The 26,397-nt window shown below is 39.6% G+C and overlaps 1 protein-coding gene, 1 long non-coding RNA gene and 1 other non-coding gene across 3 annotated transcripts in view; 1 reads left to right on the top strand and 2 right to left on the bottom strand.

Moving 5' to 3' along the window:
* Window positions 1-411, bottom strand: part of LOC118483820 — a 28,302-nt gene extending 27,891 nt beyond the window's left edge. Inside the window, exon 1 of the long non-coding RNA XR_004871755.1 lies at window positions 275-411. This is a non-coding gene — a long non-coding RNA (uncharacterized LOC118483820). The remainder of the gene's footprint in view (window positions 1-274) is intronic.
* A 4,172-nt stretch (window positions 412-4,583) lies between these two features.
* On the bottom strand, window positions 4,584-6,959 carry LOC110899570. Its single transcript, XM_022146452.2, has 2 exons — window positions 6,742-6,959; window positions 4,584-6,409 (listed from the first exon to the last, which is right to left on the bottom strand). Exon 2 carries the CDS (start codon window positions 6,404-6,406, stop codon window positions 4,697-4,699), a length of 1,710 nt encoding a protein of 569 aa, XP_022002144.1. The 5' UTR covers window positions 6,407-6,409; window positions 6,742-6,959; the 3' UTR covers window positions 4,584-4,696.
* Window positions 6,960-12,528: 5,569 nt separating this feature from the next.
* On the top strand, window positions 12,529-12,634 carry LOC118484538. The gene has a single exon (XR_004873648.1). It is a non-coding gene; the product is annotated as a small nucleolar RNA R71 (small nucleolar RNA).
* The last annotated feature ends 13,763 nt before the right edge of the window (window positions 12,635-26,397 follow it).

Below are 26,397 nucleotides of genomic sequence, written 5' to 3'. Positions count from 1 at the left end.
CTCATATCATGCTCAATTTATCTAACAAGAATTCATCATATACCACATCATACATCAAAATTACACAAGAATTGAACATGGATAATTCATTCATATCACCATCCTTACCACTACAAGTGGGTTTTATGTCAAAGCATCAAATGACATCGAAATCTTGTATAATTCATGTTCTATATGATGCTTATAACATATATTCAGACCCAATTCATACTAATTCGTGACTCCATCATAACCCACTTCATACGAAATTACCAAATCATAAATTACAACTTACCAAGTGATTTATAGGGCTAGATGATCATGAATTCATGTACATGCATTAGATCCGAGCTGAATTTCCCTCTCAATTTGATGATTTTTGTGAAACTAGGGTTGAACCCCTTTTTCTCCTTCCTGACCATCGACACACACACACTATGTGTGTGTGGGGTGTTTTAATTTTATCTTTATAAATTCATGTTTCCCCACTTAACGGTTTTGGTCCCTCTAGTTTCATTTTGGTTATGTGAGGGATTAAAACTCTTTTCTTTTTACCAACCGGGTTTTAATTTACCAACCCGGTTTTGGGGTGTTACACAATTATTGGGTTTGGCAGGATATTACAGAAGGTTTATCAAAGATTTCTCCAAGATTGCGCAACCTCTCACTTCACTGACTCAGAAGGGTGTCACCTATCGTTGGGGTGATGCACAGGAGTCCGCATTTCAGCACTTGAAGGATAGACTTTGTAGCGCGTCTATCCTCTCATTGCCTGAAGGCACAGACGATTTTGTGGTTTATTGCGACGCTTCCATCCAAGGACTTGGTTGCGTGTTGATGCAACGTGACAAGGTCATTGCCTACGCATCACGCCAACTCAAGGTTCACGAAAGAAATTACACTACTCATGATCTGGAGCTGGGAGCAGTTGTTTTCGCGCTTAAGATATGGAGACATTACCTGTACGGTACCAAGTGCACCATTTACACCGATCACAGGAGTCTCGAGCATATCTTCAAGCAAAAGGAGTTAAACATGCGTCAACGTCGATGGGTCGAACTCTTGAATGATTATGAATGCGCTATCAAGTATCACCCGGGCAAAGCCAATGTGGAGGCCGACGCCCTCAGTCGAAAGGATACTATACCCAAGCGTGTACGTGTGTTACAGCTTACCATCCAATCTAACCTTCCCGCTCAGATTCGTGATGCTCAGGTTGAAGCATTGAAAGCAGAGAACATCAGGGCTGAGTCCTTACGAGGATCGAGGCAACGACTAGAACAAAACGAAAACGGCGCCTACTATGTTAACGGACGCATCTGGGTTCCACTTTATGGAGACTTACGTGAGCTTGTGATGGATGAAGCACATAAGTCTCGTTATTCAGTACATCTTGGTTCGGATAAGATGCACCACGACCTAAAAACTACATACTGGTGGCCTGGTATGAAAGCCAGCATAGCGACCTACGTCAGTAAATGCTTGACTTGTGCTAGAGTCAAGGTCGAATACCAGAAACCATCAGGCCCACTTCAACAACCAGAGATCCCAAAATGGAAATGGGAGCAAATATCCATGGACTTCGTTACTGGCCTGCCCAGATCTCAACACGGAAACGATACCATTTGGGTGATCGTAGATCGACTGACCAAGTCTGCACATTTTCTGCCTATCAAAGAAACGGATAAGTTTTCTACTCTAGCAGACATCTACTTAAAAGAAGTGGTATCAAGGCACGGAGTGCCAACCTCCATCATTTCTGATGGTGACGCTCGTTTTACCTCTGAACTGTGGCAAGCTATGCATAAGTCTTTTGGCTCACGTTTAGATATGAGCACCGCTTATCACCCACAGACGGATGGGCAATCTGAACGCACCATCCAAACCCTTGAAGACATGCTTAGGGCATGTGTAATCGATTTTGGTAACGGCTGGGAAAAGCATCTCCCGTTAGTGGAGTTTTCATATAACAACAGCTACCACACCAGCATCCAGGCCGCTCCGTTCGAGGCACTATATGGACGCAAGTGCCGATCACCTCTCTGTTGGGCAGAAGTTGGTGACAGTCAAATCACTGGCCCAGAACTCGTGGTAGATACAACCGAGAAGATTGCTCAGATACGACAACGAATGGCGGCAGCTCGTGACCGTCAGAAAAGCTATGCCGATAAGCGAAGAAAACCACTCGAGTTCCAGGTTGGGGATCGAGTGCTACTCAAAGTCTCACCTTGGAAAGGTGTAGTTCGTTTTGGCAAAAGAGGCAAACTCAATCCGCGTTACGTCGGACTGACGTGATGTCGTGGGTCACGCAAATTTAATCCCTAAACAACTGTAGTTAGCGGTAGTAGGGTATCGAACTCAGGGAGTATGTGGAAAATGTGTTGACTGTATAGCTTTGTATTTAAACTAGAATTAAACTAACTTGCAGAAAATTAAAATTCAAGATTGTGGGTTGTTGTTTTAGAAAACTAAATTAAGAACTAATTCAAATCAAAGTAGGTTGTAAACAAATAGGAGAGAACAATGATCACCCTAGGTTTCAGTTTCTTTAAACAATTGTGTGCAATTTCACTAGAAAGAGTTACATAGACATAACTCGTGTATGTGTGATTGAAGTGATAAAAGGGAACAAAGTACTCGGATTAGATAATGCGAGGTTGTTTCCCGATGACCTATTAACCAATAACCAACCCTAACCCTTCCCGTGATATCTCGGTTGCCAACGGCACCAAGAACGTACGATCAAGACTAGAAATTGTGATATAGATTAACGCACTACAAACAATCAAACATACACCATGACATTCAAGCAACGCAAAATATCATTCTAGAAATGCAGAAATTAACACACAAAAGTCTTAGAAACATTCACCTAGGATGATCACCGAAGAGTTTAGCCGGACATGGCTCGGTGAATCATCATCAACATCAATCTAGTGTTCATACGAATTAAAAACACAAACCGAATGTTTAGAAATGTTCACAAAGCAAGCAAATACTCCAAATTCGCCCCCAAAGTGCCCAAGAACCGTCAATGATGAGAATAATACCAAAGGACACCCAAAAACCGAGTATATTGTGGCAGTTACATTTTTCACGTTCAGGCTCCACCGTAAATTACGGCTCCACCGTAATTTACGGTGGACATCAAATGGTTACGGTGAATCAAGCCTGTGTTACGGTGCAGGAATCAACAAAAATCAGGTCTACCGTAAATTACGGTAGAACCGTAATTTACGGTACTCAGCAATCTTGACTCCTATGTTTTGTCTTGTGTTCTTCTCTCGACCCGTTTTCCACCAAAGCATCCATAAGCTGCCTTTTATCCATCTCTTATCTCCTAATTCGCACCTGAAACATAAGCATCGTAGTTATCTAATTCAAGATAATTACGCGGTTAAATGGAGGATTATTTCATATCTTAACATGCTTAAGGGTTGTCCCAAGGACCACCCGTCACATCCCCACACTTAACCGTTGCTTGTCCCAAGCAACTCATCAACATAGTTTCGAAACGAGTGATCAAATCAAACCAAACAAATCATGCAATTTCTTTACCAACCCCTTTTTAATGCCCAAGCAATACACCCCTCACAAATTCTCTCCTCTCGGCTACAAGTGGAAACTAGCAAAGATAAGCTAGACACACACTAGGCAAACGGGTGGTTGCGCAATCATAAGCTTGTACCTGAATCAACTATCCTCCTATAACGGGTCAAACATGAATGCAAATCAAAGGGGCTTAAAGGTTGTAACGTGGCTAGGTGTATGGGTAGGAAATGGAATATATATGAGTAGCGAAAATTCGACCCGGTCTTTTTATTACAAATACCAAAACCAACTAACAAATGCATACTACTATATACAAGGCAATGAAACCTTCTTTTTTTTTTTTTTTTTTTTTTTTTGTGACAAGCAATACAATAATACATTAACCATGACTACTTCAAACTCACAAACTACTAATTATATCACTAACGCTATAAGACCGGATCAAATTTGGGTACATTTTCAAGTAAGTAGCTAGGGGAGACAAATGATAGGCTTTAAAGGCACAAAATAGGCAACTAAATGTCCAAACCCCCGCCCCTCTCGCAACCATGCTCATATGTATAATTAATGAGGTCCAACCCCCCAAATCCCACACTCACTCACACCAACGACGAGGCTACCTAGTGCCCTTATCCTTTCTACATTCATGTCTAACAACGGATTCAAATTGCATTCAAGCACAAGTTCTAACACACCCCCACCCGTAGCCACTCTCATCAAAGATTATTTATATACACGTGTGGCTACAACTCTTACCAAGAATGAAAAGGGTAATAAGGGTTGCCGGTGTATTGACTTGGGGATAAATTGGGGCGACAAGATTTCACATTGTTTTGCTCGGCTTAAAATTTTTTTAAAAATCTTCAAAAAATTCCCCCCATCCCCACACTTGGGATACATTGTCCCCAATGTATGGCTTGGGAGGTTTTGATCACTACTTCAATCAACATCCACAAGAAGCTTCTCATCTCAAACCCCAAATTTCTTTTTTTTTTGTATTTTTTTCATTTTATATTTTTTTTATGTTTTTCATTTTAAACACAACACCACCAACCAACCAAACCCAACAATCAATCATATGATCAATCACCACCCATCCTCCCACCATAATCAACATAAACCAACAAATATATACAAACTATACAAGAGAGAGAATACCACCTGATCAATAATAACGCGGTCCTGGGGGCCCAAAAATGGACGACATCATATCGTTCCATTCTCCAAACCCGAACGAGCCGCTACTGCTTCCCTCTTGTTGTTGTGGTCCCTCTTGCCGTCTTGGATCAAGCCACTGAGAATGGTGGAGTGGTGGAGTCGGATACGAAACGCTGCCATCATACGGTGGCAATGAGGCGTAATCCACATGTTGTGGATCCTCAACCACCGGCCTTCCAGCATGCCAATCCGCATGCATCCGCCTCATTTGATCATCATGATATCTGTTATTAGCCTCCACCTCTCGAGAGTATGCGTGGGTCCGGTGCCATGATTCATTGCGGTCGAAGCTATGTTTAAGCGCCCGCTCAATACTAGCGCTATTCCGCGTGCCTTGATCAAATAACGACCTCTCCGAACCCGACCAAGTATCAAAGATGGCCGCCGGCGGGCGTTGGCTCTCGATCACCTCCTGCATTGAACCACTGTAAGCCCACCCCGGCTCATATGGTTGCTGCGCATAGTCGTAAAATGTGCCACCATGACCACCATGAAAAGCCCCAAAACCAACATTTGCACCACCCGGTGGCTCGTCTGCGTAATCATCATCCCCACTCGGAATTAACTCTTCATCGCTTTCAGGTTCATCCGGTTCTCCCGGTAACAACTCCCTTGCACCTAATTTCAACGCCCTCCACCGTTGACCCTCCGATTTCAGCTTGTGATAACGTTCAGACGAAGTGTATGTCCAAACGTTTCCCAACCTATCCAAAGTAAAAGGCAAGTGCCTTTTCGTTAAACCGCGGTCTTCAGATGTGAGTGCCTTCTGCTGTTTCATTAAGCCCGTTATGATGCGACAGTACGGGACAATGTCTCTCCCATATTTGTTCCGGCATATCCACAAATGGTGCATAATCAGGTAGCGTATTGGAAAACGTGGGGAGCCATGCATCAATGAATACAGAACAGGTATCTCTGGAAACCTCACCTGCTCTTTATCCCCTCTCCTTGGGATGACATTAAGTAAACAGATCGTATGCAAGAGCTTGGCTTCTATCTTCAGATTTTTTCGGTATAACACGCCACCATACCTACCGGGAAAAAACAAATCCGCCAACATACTGTTCCATGTCACGTGCTTCTCAGGTTTGAGCAATAAATCATCAAGTGTGGGAATCATGTACTCCCTAGTTGGAAGGCTATCATATTTTCCCAACTTTTTCAACGTATCGAATGACATTTCAACTGGTACCCCATGTACCATCCCAACCAACTTCATTTGTGATGGCCTGTGGAAGTTGTGACATTTAAGCGTTGCCATCCACTCCTGAATCTCAGTCAAAAACAAATTGCTCTTATCCTTATCCCAACACTTGAGTGCTCCTTCCCAACCCAAAGCACGGAACTTGTCATACACCCCGAACTGGCCCAACTGAGGCTCATCAACATCTCTTTCACAGATGAATGCGGCTGCTTTATTCTTTAACTTGTTCATGCAGTCGTTATACAGGGTTGGCTGCCAAATTTCGGGTTGGTCATCCAACGACCCCGAATTCCACACCGGTTTATCACTTGGGTCTAACTTCATCTCTTCCTCTTCCTCGCTTTCACTAACCCTACCAAGATATTGCCTCTTCTTCGATGGCTGCTCCTTCTCCTTGCCCTTGCCTCTTGATGAGGATGAACTTGACCCCGGCTTTTCCTTTGTCTTTGCCATTTCCTACACACATGAAGAAACAACAAAATAATACAAAAATTAACATTCTCTTCACAAATCATCCCCACACTTGCTTGTTGCCATGGTTGTAGATGTTAGTGAACCCAAGGTGTATCAAGGATTTTTCAAAAATTGGGCATGGTGTCTCTACAATTTAGAACATCCCAAAAGTTCACTACTTTAACCATAATTCCTACATCTACAACCATCAACCATGTTCAATAACAATTCCATACTCATATCCTAGCAACAAGCAAGTGGGCAAGAACATATAACCTAAATCACTTTGTTTTTCACAATGCATCTCCATAATATAGTAAAATAAGTGTTCATACCTTGTTTCAAGATGAGAGGATGCTTGTGAAACTAAAAATCCCAAAACCCCCAAATTATCTCAACCTAGGGTTTCAAACTTCGACCCCAAAACCGCGTTTTCTCTGGAATTCCTCCTCACAATCACGAAGCTTGGGAAAAATTAGTCGATTTAGACCAAAACCTCACTTGATTTGGGCGAATATTGAAGATTTGATGAAAGAAAGAAGGTGGGAGAAGAAGGAAGATGAAGGTTCTTGGAGAAGAAGAAGTTGGTGAAAAGGTGAAGAATGAATGAGTGGTTGGGGTTTAATCACGTGACCAGCTTGTTTGTTTTCGGTTTTTTATATATATTTTTTTTTATATAAATGCAGAACTGAATCGACGGAAACAAAATCACTGCGTACCGTAATTTACGGTCTCACCGTAAATTACGGTGAGACCTGGATGTCAAATGTGTACCGTAATTCAGTCTGTTTATACCGTAAATCCCAAGCATTTTCACCCTTGGCCGTAAATTACGGCCTTACCGTAATTTACGGTACACTCTGGCCTGAAATTTTTACCGTAACACAGGAGGTTTACACCATAAAAATCCAACATTTTTTAACCTCCACCGTAAATTACGGCTCCACCGTAATTTACGGTGGACACTGGGCATCCATTTTTCACTTTTTTTTTTTTTTTTTAAATTTTTAATTGTTTTTTATGTTTTTAATTTTTTTTTTCAAAAACTTGTAAGAATTACCCTACCCCCTCAAAAAAATCCCGTGTTGTCCTCAACACAATGTAGAGCAATTTGCAACCCGAATATCCCCACACTTGTTTCGAACACGGACTTCGAGGAACTAAGGCAATTGTGCAACTATACAAACAAAATAAAACGAAACTACTATGTACACTACCACCAAACCTGGACCTTTTATGGTTGTTCCTCCTCGACCGGGCGTAAGATGTAGCCCGCTTTGTCAAGCTCCAAGTTGTTAATGTCATTGCCATCCAAATACGGCTTTAACCGGTGACCGTTCACCGTTTGTTGTTTCAATGTTCGCTCGTCTTGAATGTCAACATCTCCGAACCTTCCCACTCGTCGGACAACATAAGGGCCCATCCACTTGCTCTTGAGTTTCCCCGCGAACATTTTCAACCTTGAATTGTATAACCACACTTTTTGACCCACTTCAAAGTTCTTCTTCTTTATCTTCGCATCATGAACCTTTTTCAGTTTGTCTTTGTATGCGGATGCACACTCATACGCTTGGTCCCTTTTCTCTTCAATTTCATTCAGTTGAAGCTTCCTCGCCCGACCCGCTTCATCATAGTCCGCATTCACTGTTTTAATTGCCCAATATGCCCTATGTGCCAACTCCATAGGCAAATGACATCCTTTCCCGTAAACCATTCGATACGGAGTGGTATCAAGTGGGGTTTTGAAAGCCGTGCGATATGCCCACAATGCATCATCAAGCTTGCTTGACCAATCTTTCCTATCAGTTCTAACCGTCTTCATTAGAATTTCTTTGATTTGCCGGTTAGATACCTCCACTTGACCACTTGTTTGCGGGTGGTACGGTGTAGCCACACGGTGATTCACACTATATCTCCTTAACAACTTTCCAAAATTGAAATTTTTGAAATGTGAACCACCATCACTTATTATCACCCGAGGTACACCAAAACGAGAAAAAATGTTAGATTGCACAAACTTACATACAACGGAATGATCGTTGGTCCTTGTGGCAATAGCTTCAATCCATTTCGACACATAATCAACCGCAACCAATATGTATAAAAACCCATTTGAGTTTGGGAAAGGACCCATGAAGTCTATTCCCCAAACATCAAATACCTCCACTACCAAAATCGGTTGCAACGGCATTTCATCACGTTTCGAAATGCTTCCCATTCTTTGACAATTGATGCAATTTCGGGCATACTCACGAGCATCCTTGAAAATCGTGGGCCAATAAAACCCACTCGATAACACCCGGTAGCCTGTCTTATTCCCACTAAAATGGCCCCCACATGCAGATGAATGAGCATGGGTCAATATCTCTAACACTTCAGTTTCGGGAACACATCTTCTTATCACTTGATCGGCCCCGATTTTGAACAAATCGGGTTCGTCCCATATATATTGCTTCACTTGACTAGAAAACTGTTGTCGTCTCTTCTTAGTCCAATGATTTGGAATCGCACCCTTGGCCAAATAGTTAACATAATGAGCATACCAAGGGGCAACATAAGTAGAAACGGCCAACAATTGTTCATCGGGGAACCGTTCATTGATTTCACTTGCATCATCTACACCTTCCAACGGGATTCGGGACAAATGATCCGCGACGACATTCTCACATCCCTTTTTGTCTCGGATCTCAAGATCAAACTCTTGTAACAATAAGACCCACCGAATCAATCGCGGCTTTGCATCCTTTTTCTCCATCAAGTACCGAACCGCACTATGATCCGAGTAAACCACTACCTTGCTTCCCCAAATATACGAGCGAAACTTATCCAAAGCATACACCACTGCTAGTAACTCCTTCTCGGTTGTGGTGTAGTTAAGTTGCGCTTCGGATAAAGTTTTGCTTGCATAGTAAATAACCACCGGCTTCTTGTCAACCCGTTGACCCAAAACTGCACCAATAGTAGTATCGCTGGCATCACACATTATCTCGAACGGCTTTGACCAATCAGGTGGTTGCAAGATAGGCGCCTTGACCAAATGTTCCTTCAAAACAGTAAAAGCTTGCATGCACTCATTAGTAAAGTCAAACGGGACATCTTTTAATAGCAAATTGCATAAGGGTTTGGTGATAACACTAAAACCCTTAATGAAACGTCGATAAAAACCCGCGTGTCCCAGGAATGACCGTACACCCTTAACATTTTTAGGAGGTGGCAATGATGAAATTACCCGTATCTTTGCCTTATCCACCTCCATCCCCCTTTCCGAAATCACGTGTCCCAACACAATGCCCTCTTGCACCATGAAGTGACTTTTCTCCCAACTTAGCACCAAATTTTTCTCAACGCACCTTTTTAAAACCTTTTGCAATTCGTTGAGACAAGCATCAAAAGTGGTGCCAAAAATGGAAAAATCATCCATGAACACTTCGAGCGACTCTCCAACCATGTCCGAGAAAATACTCATCATACATCGTTGAAAAGTTGCCGGAGCATTACACAACCCAAACGGCATTCGCCTAAAGGCAAAAGTGCCGTATGGGCATGTGAAGGTGGTCTTGTGTTGGTCATCCGGGTGTATGGCAATTTGATTATAACCCGAATACCCATCTAAGAAGCAATAATATTTTTGACCCGACAATTTTTCAATAATTTGATCAATAAAAGGTAGCGGGAAATGGTCCTTAGAAGTGGCGGCATTCAGTTTTCGGTAGTCAATACACACCCGCCATCCGGTAACCGGTCGGGTGGCAATTTGTTCACCACTTTCGTCCTTGACTACTTGAATGCCGGCCTTCTTAGGCACAACTTGGGTGGGACTCACCCAAGCACTATCCGAAATCGGATAGATGATTCCCGCATCCAACCATTTAATTACCTCCTTTTTTACTACCTCCCTTAGGTTCGGGTTCAACCGCCTTTGAGCTTCTCGTGTCGGTTTGGCATCTTCGTTTGTGATAATTTTGTGCATGACGATAGATGGACTAATTCCTTTAAGATCGGCAATCGTCCATCCAATAGCACCCTTGTTTGCTTTTAACACCTCCATCAAGGCTTGCTCTTGTGCCACTTCCAAATTAGAGGCAATAATGACCGGCAAAGTGTCATTATCCCCTAAAAATACATACTTCAAATGGCCGGGCAAGTCCTTGAGCTCTAACTTTGGTGGTTCCTCCAACGATGGTTTGGTACCCGAATCGATTTCGACCGGTAGACCCTCGAATTGATGAGTCCATGGTGGTCTACCTTCTTTCATCGCCATCACATCTTGTGCTTCCTCTTCAACCCGTAGTGCATAAGCATGTACCTGTTCAGAAAAGTCACACAGGCAAATATCCAAACCATCCTCCTCATACTCATGCGGGTTGCATCCATCTACTATGTCTGCCATAAAACACTCATCAACACCGTTAGCATTAGAATTGTTAGTGAAAACATTCAAACGCATTTTTCGATTTCCGAATGCCATATCAACTGTACCAAATCTACAATCGATAATAGCATGTGCGGTGCTTAAAAATGGCCGACCCAAAATTATGTTCTGTTGTTGTTTAGGGTCCGCCGATGAGTAGTCCAAAACCAAAAAGTCCACCGGGTAGTAAAACTCATCAATTTTAACAATAACATTTTGAACCATACCCCGGGGCAACTTATGAGACAAATCGGCCAAAACAACCGTCGTCTCCACCCTTGCTAATGGACCAAAGTCATATTGGTCGTATAATCCCCCCGGTAAAATGCTAACTCCGGCTCCAAGATCTAGCAACGCCTTAGCCATTTGAAAATTACCAACTTGTACATTAATCAATGGCGTGCCTGGATCTTGGAGCTTAGGAGGAAGCTCCCCATTCAACACCGCACTCACTTGCCCGGTCAAATCTACCCGCTTAGGCACTTTTTTCTTGTTTTGCCTCTTTTGTGTGCATAATTCTTTTAAAAATTTTGCATAAGCGGGAACTTGTTTTATTGCATCAAGAAGTGGGAGATTTATTTTAACTTGTTTGAACATATCCCACATTTCCTCTTTTTGAGGACCCCTTGACACAATAAAATTTTTCTTTCCCGGGTCAAGTAAAGCCGATGGGAATGGAACTTGACTCGGTTCACCCTCTATCTTTTCACTTTCATTCTTTTCACTTTCACCCAACCCCGGTTTTTTAATAGTTATTTCTTTTGGTTTAACCGGTGAAAGTTCATCATCACTTTCCATTCCCGTGATGTCCTCAACCACCCCCTCGACCAATTCGGGTGACAAATTGGCCTTAAACTCTTTACCACTTCTTAACACACTAACATGGTTAATATTAACATTACCTCGTGACGAACCATGTGAAGGGTTTACCTTTGTGTCGCTTGGAAGTTGACCCTTACCTTTCTTTAGTTCCGCCACATCGGTTGCTAATTGCCCCATTTGAGTCGTTAGTGACTGGATGCTTTTATCGCGAACCTCATCTTTTTGCATCCGCACTTCATCAAGTTGATTTCGCTTTTGCATTTCCAATTGCATGCTTTTAAGCATCTCCATCACCTCATTTCCACCCGAAGATCCCCCTTGATCTTGACCCGTTTGGTATTGTTTTTGATACCCTTGATTATTTCCGCCCCGGTACCCACCTTGGTTATTATAAGATGGCCGTGAACCAAAATTACCTTGGCTACCTTGAAAATTTGGGTTCGCTTGATTTGACGGGTTCCCATATCTAAAGTTCGGGTGATTCCTCAACCCGGGGTGGTAGGTATTAGAATTCATGTTGTTGTAGTTCCTACCACCTCCTCCTTGGCCTTGAACTGCGTGAACTTCCTCATATTGCCCTTCCAACATTCCTTGGCAATTTTCAGCCGCGTGACCTATTTCATTACACAAAGCACACACATCATAAATTTGATTAGTAGTTTGAACATTACCTTCATCTATGGCATGCACTTGTGGTCGGTTAGTTGTCGGTCGGGCTCTCCTCGAAGCTTGGGCTTTCCTTTTTGATGTAGTTGCCATACTCTCCAAAAACTCCCAATCTTCATTCTCATAATTCGTTCCAAATGTCCCTCCGGTGATAGACATTAAATCCCGTGCATCTTCGGCACTTAACCCCTCATGAAAAGCGTTCATTAACTCCCATAACTCAATCCCATGATGAGGGCAGTTTTTAATCATCATGTTAAAACGCTCAAACGCCTCATGGAACATCTCACCGTGTTGTTGTTGAAAGCTTCTCAACCCCTTCCGCGCATCATTGGTCTTTTGGGCGGTGTAGAATTCATCCAAAAAGGTTTGTTGCATCTCCCCCCATGTATATATTGATGCCGAAGGCAAAGTGTAGAACCACTTCTTTGCCTTATCCTCCAAAGAAAACTGAAATAAGACTAACTTGACTTCATCGGCCGAAAAACCTTGACTCCCAAAAGTGTTACAAATTGAATCATAGGCCTCTAGATGGAAATACGGCTCCTCTGTTGCTAACCCCTTGTACTTCGGTAAACTTTGCAACGAGTTTGTTCTTACTTCAAAAGTTCTCCCTTGGTTGTTGTGAGGGATAACCACCGGTGAGGGGTTTTGAGTAATGATTGGCCTGAAATGTGCCTCTATTCCCCTTGCATTTTCTCTAAGATGTCTTCGTGGCACACCATACCTACCTCTCGGAATAATCGGCCCATTCGGTCTTGGTACTTGCCCTTGTGGTGCGATCGGTTGTTGAAACTGTTGTGGTCGCATCGGTGGGCGCTGAGGCGGTCTTTGAAATGGTTGTTGGTGTACATGTTGTGGCCGGACCTGTTGCAATGGAATCGGTTGTGGCATTGGTGGCCCTTGTGGTCTTGGCCGAATATGTTGTGGTATAAGTTGTTGATGTTGCATTCCACCAACACTCGCCATCCCTTGAGATTGATTCTGAACATACCCAAAATCCCCTTGATCACCATAATCTCCATAACCATACCCATCATCTTCATACCCCTCAAAGTCTTCAAATCCCTCATCATAATCACCCCCTTGCATTCCCGAGGTTTGCCCAAATGGAATGTTTGAATACTGAAAACCCGATTGTTGTGGTCTAAAGGATGGGGTAGTATGCACAATAGTTGAATTGGGTGCAATTGTGAAGGTAGATGATGATTGACCCGTAGTTGGGGGAAAGAAGTGAGATAATGGTGGGATTGTGGTGAATGGATCGTAAGTGATGGTAGGCTCATTTTGAGTGGTGATTGGTTGAGTGGAATTGGTTGGTGTAAATCCAGCGGTGGTATTAGATAATGTAGTGTTTGGTGATGGTTGGGTGGAAGTAGGTATAAAGGATGAGGTTGTTTGACTGGTTGTAAGTGGAATCTGAGAATCAGCCATGATGTTTCTCGGTGTAATGAGGGAAGTAGGTGAACCAATGATTTTGTTTTCTCTCACTAAAACTCGGTTTTGTCGTAGCGTTCTTTCAATTTCCGGATCAAACGATAGCGGTGATGACCTGTGAGAGCCTCTAGTATGCATACACCTCAAGTACCTGCACACTAAACACAACCAGCGTAAACCCGAAAATAACAAACAAAACTATGAAATTAACACACGTTGCGCACTACTCCCCGGCAACGGCGCCAAAATTTGACGTGATGTCGTGGGTCACGCAAATTTAATCCCTAAACAACTGTAGTTAGCGGTAGTAGGGTATCGAACTCAGGGAGTATGTGGAAAATGTGTTGACTGTATAGCTTTGTATTTAAACTAGAATTAAACTAACTTGCAGAAAATTAAAATTCAAGATTGTGGGTTGTTGTTTTAGAAAACTAAATTAAGAACTAATTCAAATCAAAGTAGGTTGTAAACAAATAGGAGAGAACAATGATCACCCTAGGTTTCAGTTTCTTTAAACAATTGTGTGCAATTTCACTAGAAAGAGTTACATAGACATAACTCGTGTATGTGTGATTGAAGTGATAAAAGGGAACAAAGTACTCGGATTAGATAATGCGAGGTTGTTTCCCGATGACCTATTAACCAATAACCAACCCTAACCCTTCCCGTGATATCTCGGTTGCCAACGGCACCAAGAACGTACGATCAAGACTAGAAATTGTGATATAGATTAACGCACTACAAACAATCAAACATACACCATGACATTCAAGCAACGCAAAATATCATTCTAGAAATGCAGAAATTAACACACAAAAGTCTTAGAAACATTCACCTAGGATGATCACCGAAGAGTTTAGCCGGACATGGCTCGGTGAATCATCATCAACATCAATCTAGTGTTCATACGAATTAAAAACACAAACCGAATGTTTAGAAATGTTCACAAAGCAAGCAAATACTCCAAATTCGCCCCCAAAGTGCCCAAGAACCGTCAATGATGAGAATAATACCAAAGGACACCCAAAAACCGAGTATATTGTGGCAGTTACATTTTTCACGTTCAGGCTCCACCGTAAATTACGGCTCCACCTTAATTTACGGTGGACATCAAATGGTTACGGTGAATCAAGCCTGTGTTACGGTGCAGGAATCAACAAAAATCAGGTCTACCGTAAATTACGGTAGAACCGTAATTTACGGTACTCAGCAATCTTGACTCCTATGTTTTGTCTTGTGTTCTTCTCTCGACCCGTTTTCCACCAAAGCATCCATAAGCTGCCTTTTATCCATCTCTTATCTCCTAATTCGCACCTGAAACATAAGCATCGTAGTTATCTAATTCAAGATAATTACGCGGTTAAATGGAGGATTATTTCATATCTTAACATGCTTAAGGGTTGTCCCAAGGACCACCCGTCACGGACCATTCGAGATCATTGAGAAAATTGGCAAAGTCGCTTATAGGCTGAACCTACAGGAAGAACTCAGTGGAGTTCACAACATATTCCATGTGTCGAATCTGAAGAAGTGTCTGTCAGATGAGACCCTCATAGTTCCTCTCAAAGAGCTCACAATCGACGACAAGCTGCGATTCGTCAAGGAACCAGTAGAGATTACGGATCAAGACGTTAAGATTCTCAAGCACACCAGAATACCTGTCGTCCGAGTTCGTTGGAATTCCCGTCGTGGCCCAGAGTATACCTGGGAACGAGAAGACCAAATGAAACTCAAGTATCCCCAGCTGTTTAAGAAAAATGCAACCACTACTGAGGCTGAAGCTACCGCAGAATTTCGGGACGAAATTCCAAATAAACGGGGGGATGATGTGACACCCCAGGAAAATCAGGATAACAACGCAACTTAACTAGCTTCCTCAGTAACCACGCACTAAATTTCGGGACGAAATTTTCTTAACAGGGGGAGAATGTGACAACCCTCAAAATTTCACGTATTCCGTATAATTTATTAATGATAATTAAAGTGATTGATGATTGTGCTAAACTATTTAACTGCTCTCTGATTTCTGTGTTATGCTTACATGTGCGTGTTAGCATACTAGTAGTATACAGAAAAATTACTAAATAGTCCGGTATGTTTTCCTATGTGTTAGGAATAAATTGCGTTACAAAAATATATAAATAAGACGCCTTACGGAAAAATTAAACAATTTAACAGAACGGTATCTGACCGAACAACCAGACATTACCCGGGATACTAAATATTTGTCAAACATATTATGTAATTATTCTGAACTAGTCATGATCCCCGTATGCCATAACACCCGCTAAAAAGTTACTAACAAACATATATCATTCTAATACTTACAATCTAACTATCTTTTGCAAGTTTTTGAATCAAAGCCCCCCCCCCCCCCCAGCGATTTTAGTCCCTCAAGGGACCCCACATATCATTCTCACCATACTTCAAATATCTTGTAAGATTATCTTTGATTTATTTATTAGATTGTTAGCTTGTTGAAGTAGACATAAAATATGGAATGATTATTAGAAGTATGGAACCATAAGATACTTCAAATATCTTGTAAGATTATCTTTGATTTATTTATTAGATTGTTAGCTTGTTGAAGTAGACATAAAATATGGAATGATTATTAGAAGTATGGAAACATAAGGTACTTCAAATATCTTGTAAGATTATCTTTGATTTATTTATTAGATTGTTAGCTTGTTGAAGTAGACATAAAATATGGAATGATTATTAGAAGTATGGAACCATAAGATCATCCATCATTCTCAATCTTTCACCTCCCTCATTTCACTCATCTCTCTCTCACTTTCGGTCACTCCCAAACCGCCACCATCAACACCCTAAACAACCATCATCCTCCAAGTTTCAAGTCCCATTCAAGGTTAAAAGTTGATACAAGAGAGTTTGCTTTGTGTGGAGCTTCATAAGGGCTTTGTTCCTACCTTTTTCACCATCATCCTCTCCATCTTCTTCACTAAGAATCATCCCTAGCTTTAAGCTAGTAGTAAGTCTCGGTTTACCCTTGATCATCTTACTTTTATGGCTAATATTTGTAGAATGATATTTATTTCACAAGAACACTAAAAAGGGTTTAAACAAGAAGATGAAACATGATGTAATTGTGTTAGTATGAAGTTGTTTTGATATGTACTGAGTATTTGCTGATTCACTTGTTGATATGGATGTTTGATATTGATACGATCACTAAACATAATTAACGGGATCAACCGAATACAAACTAGTAAGCTAGAGACCAAAAACAGCAATCTGTCCATACTTTACAGCCAACTTCAGTTGGCTGTAAACAGGTCATAAACTTAACGAAAAACCGATATTTTGAATCTAAAATATGTTATTATGAAATACGGTTCTAATGGCACCGGAATCATAATTTTTGGACTCCGTTTGCTATTTTAAAAATGTTAATTTGTAACAGCAACTTAAGCTGAATTTTGACAGCAATAAATGGGTGTCATACTTTCAATCATAACCTGAGTTTTGTGATGAATCGGACCATGAAATTTGTACAGTTGATGACAACCGATGCATTTTTAATTACCCCACTAGAATTTCGTAAATCGGACACTCGATGAATTTTTAATAAGTTGTTCCGTGGACTGTGGTCAGAAATACATAAATCTGAGTTCAGTCCGGAATATGATTTTTTTTATAAAACATTGGTAGTGAACCGGACCCCGATATTTTTTTTTACACAATAAAATATGGAACGTTTAAGACATCTTGTAAAAATTTGGGAATTTTTGGAATAATTTAACTATTTTATTAAAATGTCCGAAAACAACCGGTTTTGAATATAAATGCTGAATTTAGATAAGTTGTGACTTGCGTGTCTAAATGTCGAGTATGCTATCCGTGAATGATCTAACATGTTATATATGTTATGTGCATTATCGTATGTTTGATTTTGAGTGGGGAGTGGATGGGAAACTTAGATGGGCATAAACCGTTAAAACGATGCATGTTGTGTGATAGATACGTGTAGGAACTTTGTGTTCTATTTGAAAGCCACTAAATGACTAACTGGTAAATTATATTAGGACGTGATTGACCGACCTTGACTGTTAGCTATATTTGAGAATCTAACCGAGCAAACCGAGGTGAGTTCACACACTTTCTAAGGCATGGGATTCCCGGTGGTTTGGGAACGGGTTAAAGAATTAAAACGGAAACTACATATCCTACTTAGGTAGGATATGTACGGCCATCCTCCTCGGGTAGGATGCCAGTATTAATCCTGCGTATTCTCTTTGGGAGAACTACATACGTTCGTCCTCCTTGTGTAGGACAACAACCTTAAACTTACTAGACAAAACTCTATCATAAGTCCCTCATTTTATATCGACTTAATCGCCGAGGCCAATGGCGAGCGGGTCATTAGTTAATAGCGCTATTAAGTTTAACAAACCTCACACCGTGCCAGTCGGACAGGCGTGTACTAATGGACTATGGCAAAACCATCAGTGATGATAGACACTGATGTAGGGCACAACTTACTTGCGTAGTAGTCGATATCATACGGTCTAGTAGTTCACATGGGGAAGCCCCCACTAATCATGGACAGGGTATGGGTAATAAAGAATGAACTGGTTAAATTTTCTTTCAACTACGGGGTAACCCCCACGGCAATTATGCCAACAAAAGACAAACCACGTTTTCGGAAACAACTTAAAACTAAACAACCAAACGTGAACTCACTCAACTTTGTTGTTGACTCGTTGTTACATGCCTTACAGGTCGCTAAATGCTTGGAGCTTGCACGAGGAAGGAGTCGTTGTGGTGTACGGACTGTTATGTTCCGTGCTTAATTTTAAATCCTTATGAACTTATAAAACTTGCGTTTGAACTTTAACTTATAAACTATGGACTTATGTTTTGGACTTTACGTTTATGCTTCCGCTGTTTAATTTAAAACTCGGTTAACTAGCTTTTGGTCACCAATCGTATTGTGGTTGGCTTTATTTACTTAAATACGTTGTTCAGTATGATTGGTGGCTCGATCCTGGTCATGTCACGCCTCCAAGCGGTGGTACTCCGCATGGTGGATTTTGGGGGTGTGACAATTATTATGGTTTTCTCATCTAAAAATGATGATTTGGGGTATGCATTTCCATACAATCTTTTACACTTTATAAGAATATCGTAGCAACTATCAGTAACACCAGCATTAGATAATTTAATTATTTTTAAGTGCACTATAAAGTTAAATCAACGCCGCAAAAAGAATTGTAAGATTTTTTTTATGAATTAATAAAACGATAACTTCGGTGTGACCATGAAATACAGGGTCCGACCCGAATTGACTAGACCCAAAATTACTATGTTTGGTTGTGAAAAATCTTACTATTGAAAAATTTGAACCCATTGAGAAAATATTCTAAATCCGTCACTGATCCTGCTTACACAATTTTGTTTGCTTTCATGAGAATTTAGAAAGGACTCGTGTTTTGCATAATTATTTTGTATTGGTGTCTTAGCCTTAACGTTTATCTTGACGTATACATATTTTTTTCTAAGATAGTGTATATTGTATTTGTACTTTCAAGGGGGTTAATGTTATTTTTTCATCTCTTTGCTCTTTTGTCTATTGCTGGTAGCTTACACACCACTTTATCCTAAAAGTAGTGTACTTGGACACAGTGGATCGTGTACAACACCAAACAAATCTCGAAGACCAAAAGGAAATTTAAAAAACAATGCACGATGAAGATGTGCATGAGAGACTTAGTGATCCCCTATCCAACAAATAACTCGCCTACGATGCATCAATGTACGCAAATAGTTCGGATGAAGAGTAAACACGTTTTTTTAATATTTAGAATTATGTTTATTGTATTTCATTTTTTTATTTTGTTTTTTAGAAATCTTTAAAAAATAATAAACGTACCTTTTCATTTTGTCGTTTAAAAATTTCAAAATGTGTGTGCAAGAACCGATTTACAAACTTAATCTGGAACCAAATCAAACCAAAACCGTACTTTAAACCGACCATACCGGGACGAAACCAAACCTGTTTCAAAACCGAAACTCGTTTGACATCAAACCGGCCAAAGTCAGAACTGGTTCGAGTTGGAAAAGAAAACGATTTGTGCATCTCTAGGGCGGTAAACGAGCTGGGTCGAACTGAACCAGGGTGGACTCAGGCTCGACTTGTTTAAAAATTGAATCGAATCGAGCCGAGCCGGCTCATTTTCCTTAACGAGCTGGAACGTTTAGCTCGGGCTCGGCTCGTCAAAAGCTCGAGCCAACTCGTGGTTCGTCAAGTCGGCTCGTTTGTTTAAAAAAATTATATATTTGTATTTTTTTACACATAATGATACACATAAAATAAAAAAATATTATTTAGGCTAATAGAATGTAAATAAAATGATCAAGAAAAGATTATATGTTACTTACCTAAATATTTATTTTTTTAAATCAATATTTACTATAGCTCAACAATCTATTTCTTTCGATAAAAAAATTAACATAATACTAATTAAACAACACTTCTTAAATATATATAACTAGGTTAGAGCCCGCGTGTACACGCGGTTTAACAAATGAAAGTACTTTAAATTTGTTTAGAGCCAATACAGATTTGTTTCGAATCATCATGTATGCCTAAACTTTATTACATATCGTTAAAACTTTTTTTATGTTGAATAAATCCACAATGGAAATGCGATCATTGGGGCCTCACCTTCATTGACAGTGTCATGATTTGTTTGTAATCCACATTAGTTGTGCCAAGAATCGATATCAGTGTAGGCACTACTTTAGAACCAAAATCATAATATCTCCGTTGTTTTGTTTTGTGCCAATCTGAAAAACAAATGTCAAAACTAAAAAGTTTTACAAAATTGGAATGAAATCATTAAAATTGGTATATGAGGGTCTCACACAGCAACTATAAAGGATAAAAGAGTAAATTCCTTTTTTGAGTCCCATTATCATAGTGCAATGGTCGATGACAACTTTATCATAATTTATCTCATGGTACTTCCTAGAACTTTACAACAACATTACAGATGACAAAAAAAATTAGTATAGTGCATTAGTGATGCAGATGCTCTCTCCCTTTCATGGGTATTAGCATAATAAAAACGAATTTAGCCACCCTAAAACTTGCCTGAAGAATATTAATTTTAAGACTTTTAACAACTCCAGCACCACCTAATGTTAAAAAATAAAAGACATTAGACATTTAAATGTTAAAATAGGTTTTGGTTAAGACGGTCTTTTTTTATTATTGATCGAAGCAGGTTAGGACAAAAACTTGTTACCCATTAATAATTATTCAGTGCCTTAGTTATGATTACGAAAAAAAATCAATAATAAACTGAATCTTACATTAAAATGCGTTGAAGGTTGTACACATTAAAATTAAAATTTTTTCCACTATCAAGTTTCAGCCCATTACCGTTTTGGTAAACGTTTAACTTGACCTGTTTGAGAAAAAGCACAACCCAAATCGACCCAATAAGAAGATAACAGGTCACACTTACCTCACATCGTACTCTTCATCGGTGTTTCCATGGATTATAACAAATTTGAAAACATCATATTGGTGTAACCAGGTAAGCTTGGGTATATTGAAATCATCAGTTTTGATAACCATATGGACATAAATCTTGAGAAAGACTAATGTTGCTAAGCTATCAGGTTATTCAACACACAATCTTTATTAAAATAATGAAAAGTATGAATCAACGTAACAAACTTACCATGAAGAGAATGAACAAAATTATTGCCGCATGATGTTGTTAGGGTTTGAGGCTTGAGAGATGTATACGGTGAGAAAGAAACAAATAGGATAGGTTATTGAATTAATAATAAGAATTTGTATTAGATTAGATTAAATATTATTATTATTAGTATTATTAATAATTTTAATCAATTGAATGAGAGAATGACAAGTGTCCCAAAACAGGTTTCTTTTATTATATAGTACTAGCGGTAAGACCCGTGTGCAAACACGGGTCGTTTCTTAGAAAACCATGCATAGCCCATATTGACAGAGAGTAAAAAAATAATTAGTGCAGACTTATAAAATAGATATACACTAATGGTCAATAGGTTTATTCAACAACAATTCCATTATGTTGATAGAAAACTACTGTTGTCTATTAACTGTTAAAAACTTCAGTTGCTTTCCAACAGACTTTCCTAAAAAATGTTATCCATTATCTCCAACAGAGCTTACCAGATGGATAACTTAAAGTGAAACCATTGTTTTCAAAACCATCTGAGATACTATATTTTATTAAATTTAGATCGAAGACAATTCTTGTAATAAGAATGAGAAATATACGGTACTTGTAATTTAAATTCAAATAAAGTTAAAACCAATTTTTGCAAATAAAGTTGACCAATTCCATCGATGATTGCTTAAAGTGAAACCACTGTTTTCAAAAAGTCTGTTTGATCAAAGTCAAACCACTGTTGGCAAAACTATGATTCTTAGTGGTTCAAAATATGTTTGACTTTTGGTCAACATCTGTTTAACTGTTGGTCAACATCTGTTTGATTTTTGGTCAACAACTGTTTGACTTTAGATAAACATCTGTTAGACTTTTGGTCAACATCTCATTTAGAATTCAACAGAGAGTAAAATAATAATTAGTGCAGACTTATAAAATTGATATGCACTAATGGTCAATAGGTTTATTCAAGATCAATTCCATTATGTTGATAGCAAACCACTGTTGTCTATTAATTGTTAAAAAACTTCTGTTGCTTTCAAACAGACTTTCAGAAAAACTGTCATCAATTATCTCCAACAGAACTTGCCAGATGCATAGCTAGTAAGTATCAGATGTTAGAAAACGATGCATAAAATAGATTGATAGAACATATAGATATATGTGTAGGTATTGTACCAAAACATCTTATCTATTATAAGTAAAACACAAGTATAAATATGTATCATCAGTCAACTTTGAAAATACATATGAGCATTTCCATTATCCTATCCACAAAAAAAAAGTAGCATCCACCCATTCTGTTGATAGCTATTTATAGACATAACTACATATAGAACATGTCTAAGAAGAAAAATTAGTACCACTGATGAACCAGGTATATAACCAGAAACAATCATGACATGAAACTAAGAGGACTTAATCTTTGTCACGGTATGCACAACTTTTTTTAACTTGAGCAATTGAGTAGACTTGTGAAACTCTAACGAAAGCTCATCACCAAAAGCAATATTGCAAGATCTCAGATAAGAAGACCATCCAACAACAGCGTAATTGAATCCAGTATTGGTTTTTTGAGATGTTGTAAACAGTTTCTTGACTTCTCATTTGAGATTCTGGATATTGATAGGCTTAGGATTATCAGTATGCAGATCCAACGCAGAAGATACATCTGATGGCAGATGCTAAAAATAGAAAATTGAATAGTGAATTTTATAAAATATTGATATATAACTGAAATTGTTGAAATAATGAAACAAAGCAACGACTGCAAAAGCTTATAAGTCTATCTTTAGCATGTATAGTGTAACACTGGTTCTGAAGTGGATGATACTAAACGAACCTTTCGAACTTTACATGGTCTATCAACAGCTTGGTTATCCTCTACAGTTGTCTTGCCACGAAGTTTGTGCATCTTATCCACCTAAATAAACTAATTTAGAATATAACAACTCTAAATTCTTGAAATTTTATAACTTTCTTTATCAACACAAAGTATCTTCTCAACTCAGCTTTGAATTTTAAGACTCAATCTGTTGGGATTGAACCCTACCAAAGGAACAGATAATAAAAGCCAAAACTGGATCACAGCAGTAGATTCAAAATAAGCAGATGTTTGGTTGCAAGTCTCTCCCCTTGAAAGTGGTTTCAACATCTGCTGACCTCCTATCTGCTGATCATGCAAACAGCTGACCTACAACTGCTGCTCAAGACAAAGACTGATAGAAGAACTAAAGCTTTGCTGATCAATCTACTGCCTTGATTCAAGCATTGCTGATCATGACAACAACTGCTGGGCTCACAGCAGTGGAAGGATGCAGCAGCAGTTTGTGTCTGTTTTATGTATTGAAATGTAATATCAGTAGTTAGCATAGCAGTGTTTGTATAGATCAGAGGTTAGAGTTTGTTAGGAGGTTAGATGTCACTTTCATGGTGACGTCAGCTTTGATGCTCAGTGGTTTGCAAGTGCCTATAAATAGAACAGTACTCTGTACTGTTCTGTTGAGCTCATTCACCATCTTCTTTCTGCACGAACAAACACTGAGCTCAGGCTGAGGGGGAGTTTGCATATCATACACACATTGTAATCAGAGTTTAAAAATAAATTTAATCATTTGATTCAGTGTTTGAAAATGTATGATTGATAGCATTTCTTCTGTTTGATTGTGAAAAGTTTGCTTCCATTAAATTCCGATGCACTACTCTTTCATTTGTTCATTTAAATTCAAACACAAATCACAATCAATCCAAACTCAGATCCTATCAATTGGTATCAGAGCTAGGACAGTCAAACTTGATCCAACAATCACTTTGACGTAAATAGTTCAGCTCGAAATTGTTGATACTGATCGTTTATTTGTTGTGTTGAAAAACAGAGTAAGGTTTAATTACCGATAAAGTTGATTAAACAGTGCCTGTAAAACAACCGGAAAGATGTCGCAATCACAAGATGATAAAAATAACATTGGCTCTTTGTTTAAACCACCTATGCTGAAAAGAAATGAGTACAACATCTGGGAGCGAAGGATGAGTCACATCCTCACTCAACAAAACACTGGATGTTGGAGGTCTGTCATTTTTGGTCCTCATGTTCCTATGGTGCCAAGCGCAGAGGACGCCAAAAAGTCCGTTCCTAAACCAACTGAAAATTACACTGAATTGGATTTTCAGAAGTTTGAACTGGATGCCAAAGCGTTTAGCATCATAGCCTCTGCACTCCCCAACGAAATCTATGTTGGATTGTTACATTGTAACAGTGCAAAAGAATTGTGGGATGCATTGAAGGAACAATTCGGAGGAACGGAGGAGGTTATCGAAAACAATAAGGAAACTCTGAATCAGCAGTATGAAACGTTTTGTCACATCAAAGGGGAGTCACTAACCCAACAATTTGAACGTTTCAGTTGTCTCATCAGTGAACTAAGGCTTGTTAAGGTTACATTTCCAAATGCAACCCAAAATAGCAGGTTCCTTAGATCATTGCCAGAAAAATGGGACACAATTGCTTTTGTCACCAGGAATTCAGCTGAATTCAAAGATCTGACCCTGACCCAACTCCATGGTAGACTCTTGACCTATGAAAGGGAGTTAAACCCAAAAAGGAGGTTGCAAGAGTCTGGTAAAGTTGCTGATGACTATTCATTCGGCAGCACAGCTCTGTTTGGTCAGGAAGAATCTGGCAGTAGTAGTAAGGATCAGAGTTATGATCATTTTATTGACATAACAGCTGGGGGTAACTTTGTCAACTCTGATTCTCACTCTACAAATTATGCTTTCACAGCAAATACTGAAAACCAGATGTCAGATAATTTGTGTTTTGAGCTGAATGATTTGCAACATTTTGATCCCACTGACTTAGAGGAGATGGACATCTTGCATCAGTTGGCCTTGCTTAGTGTAAGAACAAGCAAGTTCTACAAAAGAACAGGGGGAAAATTTCCAGGGCTTCATGGAAATTTAAGGGTGGGGTTGGATAAATCGAAAATCAAGTGTTACAAGTGTAGTAGGCTAGGTCACTTTGCTAGAGAATGTAGGAGTCAAACTACTGGTCCCATAATAACTCACCCTAGCACAAATCCTAGACCACAACAACAAAACACTGTGCACTATACCCAATATGCCCCTGCAGCACATGTTAACACTGCTCATTATGCTGCAACCCCTGTGCCGGTGCATTATGTTCAAACCACTGTTCCACAAATTCAGTATGTTCAAGCCCCTGTTCCTCAGGCACAAGTGCAACCTGCTGCACCTCAAACAGCTGCTCCAACTGTGACACAACCAGATCAGCAAAGCTTTTTCACACAAGGCTTTGTTGATTGGAGCAGCATGCCTGATGAACTTGGTGATGAAAATTTTGCTCTATATGCTTCTAATGATGTTTTTAATGATGAATACTGTTTGATGGCATTAGAGTCAATACCAGAAGGGGATGAAGCTGAAGGTGAACAGCTAAGTGCTGAAACAGTGGATGAAGTTGCTGAAGCAGTGGTTACTGCAGTTGCTGGTGAACTACTGCTGGAAGAAAGTTCAGAAACCCTGATTGAACCACTGACTTACCCTTGGTCCAAAGAAGAGTTGAAGAAAGCTAGTGATGAAGAAGAGAGAGCTGATGAAGAAGAAAATCATCAATGTGATTGTGCCATGATGGCTGCTGCTAAGGTATCACCTCAAGTTCTTGAAAAACTGTGTTCAGACAACTGTGTTATTGCATTTGCTAACATTAAAGAGGTGAATGAAAACCTTAGAGATAAAATCTTGTCTGATGAAGTCAAATTTGAAAAGTCATTAAAAGAACTTAGAAACAAATTGGCTGAAAAAGATAAAGAGATCAGCAGTTTGAAAGAAGAACAAAGCATAACCAAAACTCAACTCCAAACTATGGTAGAAAAATACCAAGTTTGCAAAAAGGAGTTAGAGTCTACCCAGATCACCTGTCAAAGATGGGTGGAGTCTTGCAAGGG

This window comes from Helianthus annuus, chromosome 11 (assembly GCF_002127325.2).
Source record: "Helianthus annuus cultivar XRQ/B chromosome 11, HanXRQr2.0-SUNRISE, whole genome shotgun sequence".
NCBI classification, from domain to species: domain Eukaryota; kingdom Viridiplantae; phylum Streptophyta; class Magnoliopsida; order Asterales; family Asteraceae; genus Helianthus; species Helianthus annuus.
The sequence above is the reverse complement of the archived record's forward strand: the minus strand, read 5'-3'. Positions and strand labels throughout refer to the sequence as shown.

Excerpts from the sequence above, each read along its gene's own strand:
- LOC110899570 (XM_022146452.2), bottom strand. The coding sequence starts at position 6,406 with ATGGCAAAGACAAAGGAAAAGCCGGGGTCAAGTTCATCCTCATCAAGA.